Source organism: Gopherus evgoodei, chromosome 1 (genome assembly GCF_007399415.2).
Source record: "Gopherus evgoodei ecotype Sinaloan lineage chromosome 1, rGopEvg1_v1.p, whole genome shotgun sequence".
Classification (NCBI taxonomy): Eukaryota; Metazoa; Chordata; order Testudines; family Testudinidae; genus Gopherus; species Gopherus evgoodei.
Genome location: NC_044322.1, coordinates 310,251,104 through 310,264,971, shown reverse-complemented (window position 1 = coordinate 310,264,971; position 13,868 = coordinate 310,251,104). Strand labels below are relative to the sequence as shown.

General features: G+C 44.3%; 1 protein-coding gene across 1 annotated transcript in view; it reads right to left on the bottom strand.

The window, feature by feature from the left end:
- Window positions 1-12,854, bottom strand: part of TWF1 (twinfilin actin binding protein 1) — a 36,845-nt gene extending 23,991 nt beyond the window's left edge. Inside the window, exons 1-2 of the mRNA XM_030548918.1 lie at window positions 12,712-12,854; window positions 6,010-6,087 (exon numbers count right to left, since the gene is read on the bottom strand). Of these exons, the coding sequence (XP_030404778.1) occupies window positions 6,010-6,087; window positions 12,712-12,736 (103 nt within the window). The 5' untranslated portion in view covers window positions 12,737-12,854. The remainder of the gene's footprint in view (window positions 1-6,009; window positions 6,088-12,711) is intronic.
- Window positions 12,855-13,868: the final 1,014 nt, after the last annotated feature.

Here is a 13,868-nt window from a genome sequence, read left to right as displayed (position 1 = left end):
GAAATATATGGCAGAATGCGGGTAAAACAGAGCAGGAGACATGCAATTCTCCCCCGGAGTTCAGTCACGAATTTAATTAATGCCTTTTTATAAACAAAAAACGAGCATCACCATCATGGAAGCATGTCGTCTTGAATGGTGGCCAAAGCACGAAGGGGAATACGAATGTTTAGCATATCTGGCATGTAAATACTTTGCAATGCCAGCTACAAAAGTGCCATGCAAATGCTTGTTCTCACTTTCAAGTGACATTGTAAATAAGAAGTGTCAGCATTATCTCCCATAAATGTAAGCAAACTTGTTTATCTTAGCAATTGGCTGAAGAAATAGGACTGAATGGACTTGTAGGCTCTAAAGTTTTACATTGTTTTGTTTTCGAGTGCAGCTATGTAACAAAAAAAAAATCTACATTTGTAAGTTGCACTTTCATGATAAAAAGATTGCACTACAATACTTCTGTGAGGTGAACTGAAAAATACTATTTTTTGTTTATCATTTTTACAGTGCAAATATTTGTAATGAAAAATAATAATATAAAGTGAGCACTGTACACTTTATATTCTGTGTTGTAATTGAAATCAATATATTTGAAAAAATGCAGAAAATATCCAAAAATACTTAATAAACTTGAATTGGTATTCTATTCTTTAACAGTGCGATTAATCACGATTAATAATTTTTAACACAATTATTTTTTTTGAGTTAATCACATGAGTTAACTGCGATTGACAGCTCTAGTTATAGTCTGTATCTGTACAAGGTGCCATATAATACGTCACTGGAAAACTAATAGCTCACTGATCAATAACATTCTTGCCGGATGGACTTCACCTGAGTAAGGAGGGAAATAGACTTCTAGGATGGAAGCTCGCCGAACTGATTAAGAGAGCTTTAAAGTAGGAATCTGGGGGAGATGGTTGGGAGACGTCCAGGAGATCTCTACGCCGGAATTTAACCTTGAGAGGGAAGTAAACAAAGTAAGAGGGGATACAGCTGTGGACAGAAGAATTGACACAAGGAGGAAGGGTAGTGTAGATAGCAGACTAACAGGTGATGCTAGTGGTAGAATGTCTCTGCCTAACAGGGTAAAGAATGTCAGTGAAGCCAAACGGCAAAAATTAAGATGTCTGTACACTCATGCGAGGAGCCTAGGGAACAAAATGGAGGAACTAGAGCTACTGGTGCATGAAGTGAAACCAGATATTATAGGGATAACAGAAACATGGCGGAATAGTAGTCATGACTGGAGTACAGGTATTGAAGGCTATGTGCTGTTTAGGAAAGACAGAAATAAAGGCAAAGGTGGTGGAGTAGCATTGCACATCAATGAGGAGGTTAACTGTAAAGAAATAAGAAGTGATGGAATGGACAAGACAGAGTCTGTCTGGGCAAAAATCACACTGGGAAAGAAAGCTACGAGAGCCTCCCCTGAGATAATGCTTGGGGTGTGCTACAGACCACCGGGATCTGATTTGGATATAGATAGAGACCTCTTTAATGTTTTTAATGAAGTAAAAACTAATGGGAAATGTCTGATCATGGGAGACTTTAACTTCCCAGATATAGACTGGGGGACAAGTGCTAGCAAGAATAATAGGGTTCAGATTTTTCTGGATGTGATAGCTGATGGATTTCTTCACCAAGAAGTTGAAGAACCAACAAGAGGGGATGCCATTTTAGATTTGGTTTTGGTGAGTAGCGAGGACCTCATAGAAGAAATGGTTGTAGGGGACAACTTTGGTTTGAGTGATCATGAGCTAATTCAGTTCAAACTAGATGGAAGGATAAACAAAAATAGATCTGGGACTAGGGTTGTTGACTTCTCAAGGGCTAACTTTAAAGAATTAAGGAAATTAGTTAGGGAAGTGAACTGGACTGAAGAACTTGTGGATCTAAATGCGGAGGAGGCCTGGAATTAGTTTCTGCAGCTGCGATTTAAAGTATCAGAAGCCTGCATCCCAAGAAAGGGGAAAAAAAAATACAGGCAGGAGTTGTAGACCAAGCTGGATGAGCAAGCATCTCAGAGGTGATTAAGAAAAAGTAGAAAGCCTACAAGGAGTGGAAGAAGGGTGGGATTAGTAAGGAAAGCTACCTTAGTGAGGTCAGCACATGTAGGGATAAAGTGAGAAAGGCTAAAAGCCAAGTAGAGTTGAACCTTGCAAAGGGAATTAAAACCAATAGTAAAAGGTTCTATAGCGATATAAATAAGAAGAAAACAAAGAAAGAAGAAGTGGGATCGCTAAACACTGAGGATGGAAAGGAAGTTAAGGATAACCTAGGCATGGCCCAATATCTAAATAAGTACTTTGCCTCAGTCTTTGATAAGGCTAACAAGGAACTTAGGGATAATGGAAGCATGACAAATGGGAATGAGGATATGGAGGTGGATATTACCACATCTGAGGTAGAAGCCAAACTTGAACAGCTTAATGGGACAAAATCGGAGGGCCCAGACAATCTTCATCCAAGAATATTAAAGGAGCTGGCGCATGAAATTGCAAGCCCATTAGCGAGAATTTTTAATGAATCAGTAAACTCAGGGGTTGTACCACACGACTGGAGAATTGCTAACGTAGTTCCTATCTTTAAGAAAGGAAAAAAAGTGATCCGAGTAACTATAGGCCTGTTAGTTTGACATCTATAGTATGTAAGGTCTTGGAAAAAATTATGAAGGAGAAAGTAGTTAAGGACATTGACGTCAATGGTAATTGGGACAAATTACAACATGGTTTTACTAAAGGTAGATCATGCCAAACCAACCTGATCTCCTTCTTTGAGAAGGTGACAGATTATTTAGACAAAGGAAATGCAGTAGACCTAATCTACCTCGATTTCAGTAAGGCATTTGACACGGTTCCACATGGGGAATTATTAGTTAAATTGGAAAAGATGGGGATCAATATGAAAATTGAAAGGTGGATAAGGAACTGGTTAAAGGGGAGACTACAATGGGTCATACTGAAGGGTGAACTGTCAGGCTGGAAGGAGGTTACTAGTGGAGTTCCTCAAGAATCGGTTTTGGGACCAATCTTATTTAACCTTTTTATTATTGACCTTGGCACAAAAAGCGGAAATGTGCTAATAAAGCCTGCAGATGACACAAAGCTGGGGGGTATTGCTAACATGGAGAAGGACTGGGATATCATACAGGAAGATCTGGATGACGTTGTAAAATGGAGTAATAGTAATAGGATGAAATTTAATAGTGAAAAGTGCAAGGTCATGCATTTAGGGATTAATAATAAGAATTTTAGATATACATTGGGGACGCATCAGTTGGAAGCAACAGAGGAGGAGAAGGACCTTAGAGTATTGGTTGATCGCAGGATGACTATGAGCCGCCAATGTGATATGGCTGTTAAAATAGCTAATGCGGTTTTAGGATGCATCAGGCGAGGTATTTCCAGCAAAGATAAGGAGGTGTTAGTACCGTTATATAAGGCACTGGTGAGACCTCACCTGGAATACTGTGTGCAGTTCTGGTCTCCCATGTTTAAGAAGGACGAATTCAAACTGGAACAGGTTCAGAGATGGGCTACTAGGATAATCCGAGGAATGGAAAACCTGTCATATGAAAGGAGACTCAAAGAGCTTGGCTTGTTTAGTCTAGCCAAAAGAAGGCTGAGGGGGGATATGCTTGCTCTTTATAAATATATCAGAGGGACTAATATTAGGGAGGGAGAGGAATTATTTAAGCTTAGTACCAATGTAGATAGAAGAACAAATGGGTATAAACTGGACACTAGGAAGTTTAGACTTGAAATTAGACGAAGGTTTCTAACCATTAGAGGAGTGAAGTTCTGGAACAGCCTTCCAAGGGGAGTAGTGGGGGCAAAAGACATATCTGGCTTTAAGACTAAGCTTGATAAGTTTATGGAAGGGATGGTATGATCGGATAGCTTAATTTTGGCAAATGATCTTTGATTATCAGCAGATAAGTATGCCTAGTGGTCGGTGATGGGATGGGATCTGAGTTACTGCAGAGAATTCTTTCCTGAGTGCTGGCTGGTGAGTCTTGCCCACTTGCTCAGAGTTTAGCTGATCGCCATATTTGGGGTCGGCAGGGAATTTTCCTCCAGGGCAGATTGGTAGAGGCCGTGGATGTTTTTCGCCTTCCTCTGCAGCATGGGGCATGGGTCACTTTCTGGTGGATTCTCTGCAGCTTGAGGTCTTCAAACCACAATTTGAACACTTCAATAACTCGGACATAGGTTAGGGGTTTGTTATACAAGTGGATGGGTAGGGTTCTGTGGCCTGCTTTGTGCAGGAGGTCAGACTAGATGATTTCCTTGGTCCCTTCTAACACTAAAGTCTATGAGTCTATGTACCGTCAAACAACAAAGGACTATGCAGACGTGCTGGAATTATGATGAAATGTGTTTAAACCAGGCATATTAGGGGAATAAATAAATAGGATTTCTTCAGACAAAGGACTGTAGTTCTGTCTGACTGAATATGTCTCCCACGTAAATTGAGCAAGATGTGACCAAGGACAAAGAAAGGCACACAAACCATTTGGAGAGCAAGTAGGGAAAAAGCAATCACTTATTCTCAGTGGAGGATGGAGACTGCACCACCAGGAAGCCTTCCTACTTCTTGAAACAGGGTCAATGAACTTTGAGAAATATACTTTTCAAAGGTTTACTGGACTATAAAGAGAGGGGCTGAGAACCCCTAAATTATCCTTCCTTCACTTGAAGAAACAGGGAAAACCAGAACCTTGGACTAGCTGTTAGTCAGGATTCCCATATCCATTGCCGGAAAAGGAAGAGTGGTGAGGAACTACGTACCTATACTACAGTGTCTCTCAGTTCTGGGTGTCCTGAACGGCATGTTACAGTATAATATAGGTTTTTGTTTCCATTTTCTGTGTCTACACGCTGAGTATTAAATTCACAAAGGAAGACACTCCCCACTTATTGCATCGATGCTTTATTGAAAAGTGAGATGAGATGGAACGTAAAATTTACACACACAACATCAGGTGTTGCACCTTGCTGATGTCAATGAAATTCAACAGGCATACAGTATGTCAATATTTGCTAACCTAATCTGGAAAAACCTTATCACATTCCCCCCGCCTATACTAGAATATCTACTGTAGCTTATTCCAGTGGTGTGCTGCTGGAGCAGGGGTATTTCAATGGCGGGAAATTTTCCCAAATAAGACAAGTGCAGAGAAGGTCAAAGTGGACTCATTTACATTACAATACCAAAAATGCTTCTCCAACTTACTGCTGTTTCAGAGCAGTGCTGAAGCCTGTGCTCCAGAACAAACCAAAAGGTCTAGTTGTGCTTATCTATGCACTAAATTATACAATGTTTCAAACAGTTTGATTCAACTGTTGATTTAAAGAGAACAAGCTTTGTTTAAAAAGCTAATGGCTACAAGTTAATTTAAAAAAAAATATATGAAGCTGGTGAATGCCATATTTTGACTATATGTTTTCAGCTTTGCACATTTGCCACAAAAAATCAAAGATAAATTTCATGTATTCCACCAAATTATTTTCAATAAAAAATATCTAGTTATTTGTGCATGAGAACTAAGGAATAGTTATACTTCTTGCAAGACTGAGGATGCAGACTACATTACTTTTAGTTGTAGGAATATTTAAAATTCATCTAAGGGGTTTGCTGCAGTGTTAAAATCCTGAGTAGGAAAAAACCAAAAGAATCTACACAAGTGTTCCTACCACTCTCTATCCACTCTCCTTTTTTAACTATTTTCATAAGTTGTTTCAGTCCTTTGAGATTTCTGACCAGCCACACAACACTACTTACTCTGACATGAAATGACAATTTTTTTTCCAATATGAAGCAAAAGATTAAAATACTGGAAAGCACTGAAGCGTCACTGAAATTCAATCTCATCTTCATATATGGAAGACCCTAGCAATGAACACGTAAGTGTGTTCTTCACTTGCAAGTCACTAAAACATAACTAGTAAAATACTAAAAAGGAATGAGACATAACAGAAATAAAATACATATTAAAATATAACTAACCATTTTCAATAACTATTTTTAAAATCCTGTATTGTCCATATCTTGCTCTGGCAAAGGTATCTTTAACATCTCCGCAAGCTGGAAAAGAAAAAAAAATATTAGTAATTGAATTAATGCATTTCACCTATTTAAGATGTGTATGTTTAAAGTACACTTGCTCATGTGATCATAAAAAAGAAGCTAGAACTAAACCATTCAGCTGCACCTTTACCAGAAGTCAGACTGAAAACAAATAGTTGGGTATTTTTCCCCAAGTTCCACTCACAACTCCTGCTCCACTCACATTGTCTTATGAAGGTCTGAACATCAGGTTGCCAGTTTTGGTTGGACGTATTCCTGTAGGTTTCATCACATGACAAACTTTAATTAAAGATTAATTTTAATTCTTTAATCTTTAATCCAAACCTGGAGGTTTGACAACCCTATCTGAACAATCATCTATTTCTTGTATACCTTACTCAGCAATAAAACAGTTAACAACGCTGACATTTATGTCATCATTCTTAGGTTTCAGTTAATACTCCATGGAGATCGATTGTGTTATCTCTCTTAAAGCAATAGCTTCAGGATTCCTGCGGGCTCAGGTATATAATTTTCAAATTTATGAACTGCCTACTAGCTAGATACAATGCAAGAGTAATGTGTAAAAAAGAAATCCCAAAAACATACAGGTGGATATTTTTAGCATTTAGATGTTGGCCTTTCCTAGGGGCCCCATAGTATCACTGATGATGCTTCCCTTCCCTCTTTCATATCTACTTCACTCTAGTATGTGTCTGATAATTTTCAGTCCCTCACTTCTCATAATAGGACAAGTTTAGAATGAAGCATCTGCCTTAACCTCTAATTTCCTTTGTAGCACTTGTTTGTTGCATCTTTTTACAGACTCAGATATACTTTGCAAAGTCACATTTTAATCATTTTTGTAAATGAATTAATTTATAAATGATTGATTAGATCATCCAGGATGTTTGGTGTATCTCTGTGTATTATAAGGATCTGAGGTTGAACAGGGGCCACTTCATTCCCCTGGAGGGTTTTTCCCATGTGCTCTACCATCTAAGTCTGCATTTTGAAAAAAAGTTGAGGGGGGAGATTTTTTGAGTTACTAATTGCAGTTAGACTTTCAACTCACATTGAAAGTCACTGCAAGTTAGATGTCTGAAAATCTCTCTCAAAGTCTCTAGCCCTAACGGTTGTGAAAACAACTTTCAAAATGCAAATTGCACGTAAATCAATGAAGCATTGCCCCCTCCTAACTGCTGAAAGTGAGAAGCAACTTTTTGGTTTCTTTCATCCTTCCTTGCCAAGCACAGCCTGCAGGCCACTGGGAAGGAAATAGGAGAAGGTCCGTTACGTTTTCTCCCACAGAGAAATTCAAATTACCTTTGTTTATACCTGTAGTATCAAAAAACTACTGTAACAAAGTCTGCAACAGTAGAAGGCGCACTAACTGGATGCTTGTGGTTTCATTTTCACAATGGAAGTGATTAATATGCAGGCGTTAAATAGTCGAATCTACCCATCAAGATAAACAGTGGGATTTCACCACTTCTAGTGCTATTATTTTTCTATTGCCCTAGCCACACTACTAAACTATACTAGAAAGTAGTTAAACATGTTTTAAAATTGTTAACATCCATATGAAGGAAAGATAGCAAATTCATTTATATAAACATGTTGAAGAATTGTGTTTGAACCCTTAGAGGATTATTCTCATACTAGCAAGAGGGCCTGAGACCTAAGCCCTTGAATCAGAGACCTGGTATGAGGCAGGACCTGCTCACAGAATCTAGCAAGAATAGAGCTGATATTGCAGAAATACACATTCCTAAGAAGTGCTAGTCACAGAGTACTCAGGCAAACACATCCCAATATCAAGTGGTACCAGAACATCTCGATATCAAGGATGGTACAAAAACATTCCCCAAGAATAACAGGAACACACCGACCTCTCCTAAAAGATATGGTCAGGATCACAGTACGTAATAGAGATGTTTTGATCAAACCAATATGCACAAGGTGATGGGTGATAACTAGCTACGCCAGGAGGCAGTAACTATGTTAGAAGACATACTAATTTGTTTGTATCGGGGTATAAAGATGGATCTCAGAGGGGTATCTTTGTCTGGCCAGATACCTATCCAACACACAACTAATTAGACGAACTTACCTACACACACACACACAGGACCAATGTCAGCTCTATATGTAGGTAATATGCTACCAAGTTTTCCTTAATCCTTTCCCTTTTCCAGAAATTCTCTCGCTCTCCCACATCCCCCCTCTCTCCTCTACAATGATACATTCCCCCATCTTCCTGAGAATTGTTTGTCCCCTCCCCTCAAAGATGTCTTCTGCTCCTTCTTTTCCAGGATTAAATTTATGCACCAAAATGAGAGCAAAATGTGTAACCAGTTTTGTTCTGGCATCTATACAGACCATTTTCTTAAAGTTTCCCACCACCGCACTACCATCAGTACAGCTGTACCAACTGCAGTAACAACAGGAGACAAGGCCCCAATGTCCAGCAGCATTTTTGCCACCAGGTCATTTATACTTTTTCTAATTAGGGTTAATAGATTTTTAAGGCCCAAAAGGACTATTATATGATCATCTAGTCTGATCTCCTGTGTAACACAGGCCCATAGAATTTCAACCAGTGTTTCCTGCAGCTAGTCTAGCAACTTATGGTTTAACTGGAGTATATCTTTTATAAATATAACAGTGGTAAAAACACCAGTGTCTTGTTTACACTTAGAGCTCCCACAAGTGGAACTGCATCAGGGGCAATGCAATAGCTTGGTGAAGAGAGAACCTCTGTATTCACAGAAATTCCCCATGCCATGCCGCAGCAGGAGTTTAGAATGTAAATAATCAGCCTTCACAAAATTATCCCAGATAGGAATTTTTAAAAATATAGAATATGGAAATTTAAGATACTGGGGGAAGAAGCATGTGTATGTGTACTAACACTTCAAAATCTTCAAAAGTGCACATGCACAACCTACTGTAGACATGCAAATACCTTGACTTGTGAGAGTTCACTTTGAAAATCTGGCATAGTAATACCTATAGTGCTATATACTAACATAAATGCAATTGTGCTTATTTTAATGTGAATCATGTAATACATTTAAAACATTTTAGATGGATTTTCCCCATAGGGTACTGCAAGCCAACATAGGTATAATCAGGAATCATGGATATTTGCTATCCTGATTAGAGTCCAAAATTTGGTGTCTGAATTTTGAAGCACTTCTTCTGTCCTTATCTGCTCTTCTCTGGCTGCAGAAACAGAAAAGATATTCTTTTACCTTCACCTCATAGCTGCCAAGTACTAGGGGAATGTGGGAGGTGTGTGTTGGGGGGAGTAGGGAGGAAGGATGTTCTGATACTATACTCCTACCCCAGCCTTCTGCTGTGGGATGTGTTTCTCCACAATTTTAACTCTTCCTCTATGTGTTCACTCCAAGTTCTGTCTCAGCTATTTCCCAAAGAAGCAGCAGAGAAAAACCTGACATGATTCTTGGCATTTTCAGGGCTGCCCAAATGATTCTGAATAGCAGTGGTGAAAAATTAATAGATGTTAACTACAATGCAGCAGCTGCTCGGGAGAGCTACTAGAAGCAGCTAAAGCAATGCAGTCAAGAAGTTTGTTCTATATCTGCTCCCATTCTAAAAGTTACCACTGCACCCATAAAGGAAAACTTTCATTTAAAATGAAGCAAGCCGAAATTAATGACTCCCCTCTGTACAGTTCCCAGGAACAGTTCCCAAGCAACATCATACCGTTCAAGTGTCCCTCATTTTGAAGGAAGTCACTCATTCTAATCCCAGTTACCTACTCAATTACCCTCATTTTTATTGTTAAAAATTATTCACATCCAAAATATGTAAAATAAAGTATAGAAAGGTATTTGAATCCAAAGAAATTAAGTTTTCTACACGAATGTTTTCTCCTTTGTCCATCACTTCTGGTCTTGGTCATCCAAAGGTTGAGAAGTATGGTTAGCAATATAAAAAGTAAGATTTTGTACTGGCCAGACGAAGCTGCAATGCAACAACCTCAAAAGTTATGATGTCATAATGCCAGGAGACTTTGTCCAATGCAGACCAAAATCTAAAAGATGGCAGCCAGGTTAAAATTGTTGTCTGAATCAAAGATGCGAATTTTATCTTATTAAACTTGCCTGTCAATGTTCCATCAAGACAAAGGAACTAAATAAAAGCAACATCAAAGACAAGTTGGATTTTTCAAGCAGAAAATGAATTCCTCAAAAGCAGAGACATTGAAATACACTGAATATCTCATTAACTCCCATATGGACATGGTAAGTGACTGCAAAAGAGGTTTTAACATAAAGCGTCCAATTAACACAGTAACAGTCACAAGCCAAATACTCAGATATACTCCAGCAGGGAGCAAGTTATCGATTTATACTTGGACACAAGGAAAAAGTGGAGAAGCCATAACTCCCCAGCTATTCTAAATCATCAGATTACATCTAAAACATTTGACCACTTCCCAGCCATCTCAAACACCTGTCAGGGATAGTCTAGGTTTATTTGGTCCTACTTAAGCGCAAGGGGCTAGACTTGATGACTTCTCCGGATGCTTCCAGCCCTGCATTTCTATGCTCCTCCTTCCAGCTATATGGTTTGTACAATTATTCACAAAACATATTATGCCCATCTGTACTTCACCTTGCCCCACAGTTTTGGGGCCACTGGGTGCCCCACAAACAGACTGCTAATAAATCATAGTGGCATGCTGTCTAGGCAAAGGATAAGAAAGAACCCAAGCATCACAGTCAGGGGCCAGATGGCTTGTTACTAACAAAGACATGGAATGGGGACCTTGTCTTGATCCCTAACTCAGAAGGATAAGGGCAGAAGAAAGAAGCAATTTCAAGGCTTGGGGGAGGGAGGAAAGACCAGGCAGTTCAGCCTCCCAAGAGAGCAGGAGCAGTTTAAAAGCCCTAGAGTGGGATGAGGGAGAAGCCAGCTTGGAGGAAAAAAAGGGAGGAAAAGGGAACGAGTAGTGCAGATGCTGGGGAAAACAGCAAGGGAGCAGTATTGAAGCTAGTGGGAAAGGGCACTAGGGAGCCCCAGGGGGGTGCAAAGGCTGGGATGGGGAAAGGGGCACTGGGGAGACCCATGAGTTGCAGAGGCTGCGGGGACAGGAGGGGAAAGCGGCACTAGTGAGACCCAGCGGGGGGGGGGGGGGGGGGGCGGCGGGAAGCACAGGCTGGGGAAGGGGTACCAGGAGCCCCACGAGTTGCCAAGTCTGGGTGAAGAGGAAAGGGGCACTAGGGAGCCCCAGGGGAGTGCAGAGGCTGGGGAAGGGGCACCGGGAGCCCCAGGAGTTGCAGAGTCTGGGGGAAGAGGAAAAGGGCACTAGGGAGCCCCAGGGGGGTGCAGAGGCTGGGGAAGGGGCACCAGGAGCCCCAGGAGTTGCAGAGACTGGGATGGGGAAAGAGGCACTGGGGAGCCCTAGGGGAGTGCAGAGACTGGGATGAGGAAAGGGGCACTGAGGAGCCCTAGGGGAGTGCAGAGACTGGGGAAGGGGCACTGGGGAGCCCCAGGGGGGTGCAGAGGCTGGGATAGGGGTACAGGGAGCCCCAGGCAGGTGCAGAAGCTGGGAAAAAGGCACTGGGAGCCCCAGGAGTTGCAGAGGCTGCGGGGAGAGGAAAGGGACACTGGGGAGCCCCAGGAGGGTGCAGAGGTTGGGGGGAGAGGAAAGGGGCACTGGGGAGCCCCAGGGGGGTGCAGTGGCTGGGGGGAGAGGAAAGGGGCACTGGGGAGCCCCAGGGGGGTGCAGTGGCTGGGGGGAGAGGAAAGGGGCACTGGGGAGCCCCAGGGGGGTGCAGAGGCTGGGAGGGGGAAAAGGGCACTGGGGAGCCCCAGGGGGGTGCAGAGGCTGGGAAAGGGGTACAGGGAGCCCCAGGCAGGTGCAGAGGCTGGGAAAGAGGCACTGGGAGCCCCAGGAGTTGCAGAGGCTGCGGGGAGAGGAAAGGGACACTGGGGAGCCCCAGGAGGGTGCAGAGGTTGGGAGGGGGAAAGGGCACTGGGGAGCCCCAGGGGGGTGCAGAGGCTGGGGGGAGAGGAAAGGGGCACTGGGGAGCCCCAGGGGGGTGCAGAGGCTGGGGGGAGAGGAAAGGGGCACTGGGGAGCCCCAGGGGGGTGCAGAGGCTGGGGGGAGAGGAAAGGGGCACTGGGGAGCCCCAGGGGGGTGCAGAGGCTGGGAGGGGGAAAAGGGCACTGGGGAGCCCCAGGGGGGTGCAGAGGCTGGGAAAGGGGTACAGGGAGCCCCAGGCAGGTGCAGAGGCTGGGAAAGAGGCACTGGGAGCCCCAGGAGTTGCAGAGGCTGCGGGGAGAGGAAAGGGACACTGGGGAGCCCCAGGAGGGTGCAGAGGTTGGGAGGGGGAAAGGGGCACTGGGGAGCCCCAGGGGGGTGCAGAGGCTGGGGGGAGAGGAAAGGGGCACTGGGGAGCCCCAGGGGGGTGCAGAGGCTGGGGGGAGAGGAAAGGGGCACTGGGGAGCCCCAGGGGGGTGCAGAGGCTGGGAGGGGGAAAAGGGCACTGGGGAGCCCCAGGGGGCTGCAGAGGCTGGGGGGAGAGGAGGGGAAAGCGGCAACTGGGGCGGTGCAGAGGCGAGAGGCTGCGGGGAGAGGGACGCTGGGGAGCCCCGCGCCGGTACCTTGGATGCCGGTCTGGTGGGACATGCTGCGCCGGAGCCGGGCCGGGACGCGACGCTAGGGCTGTGTCTGCACCTCGGTCAGGAACCGGCGGGCTTGAGTGGGCGGGGGTCAGGCTGGCCCGGGACACGCACGTGACGCGTCCTCGCCACTCAGCGGCCGGGAGCCCCGCTCCTTCCGGGCAGGCCCTGCGGTGGGAGCCGGCTCCGGGGGTGAGCGGCGCGCGGGCCGGCCGGGGGCTCCCGGTTCCCGCCCGGGCTTATCGTGCTGCGCTGCGTTTGTCTCCTTCCAGCCGTTTCCCCACGCGGCCAGACAGCTCCCGACTGTCCCCGCCCGCTCCCGCGCTGACCGGCTTCTCCAGCCGCCCTGTGCTGCGCGGGGCCCGTTCGCAGCCCCGGCGGGGGGAGGCCCGAAAGGGCGAGCGCTAGAGAACGGGGCTGGGGGGACAACAGGCAGCGGTGGCCGGTGCTCCGCAAAGCGGGCGGCCGCGGGAGCATTTCTAGAGCGGGAGATTTGGGGCTGCGGGGGAGCAGCTGCTTGCCCGGGATTGGGGGCCCGCTGGGGGCGGGGGGCTAAGCCCCAGGTCCATAGGTGCAACTATAAAGAGGCTATCAGATCTTTGGGAAGCTTGCTGGCGGCTGCTATGATGATCTCGGTGCATCCGAAGCGAACAATCCCCTAGCGAACTGCTTCAACCTCTGAACAATAACCCGGGAAGGGCGCTTACATGGGGAAAAAATTGACTGCCAAGCTATTTTTAAGGTGATATCACGCCCGCACACAAACCAGTTGGAGGACGTGCCATTAAATAAGCCACACTTAGCTGTTAAAAACTTCCATCTCTGAAATAGCTTGGCTGATGAGCTTTAAATTGTGTCCGCTGTTCACTGGCAGCAGACCACAGATGAAATTTAAGGTGCAGTGTAGACCTTTAATTAGAGCTTTAGAGAAGAGAATCAAGGTCTTAAAATGGAAAACACTTCCCAACTTTCTAATAAAGAGAGTACTTAAAACTCTGCAATTCTTACTAACTGGAGTAATAGATATGTAGAAAATGGTTGGGTGGAGTGGCCTCAAACATGCTACAAAGTTAATTAGTTGCCAAAGTAATTGATGAAAACAGATAATCTCATGTTTAGGCTGTTCTTAGCAGCAGTAT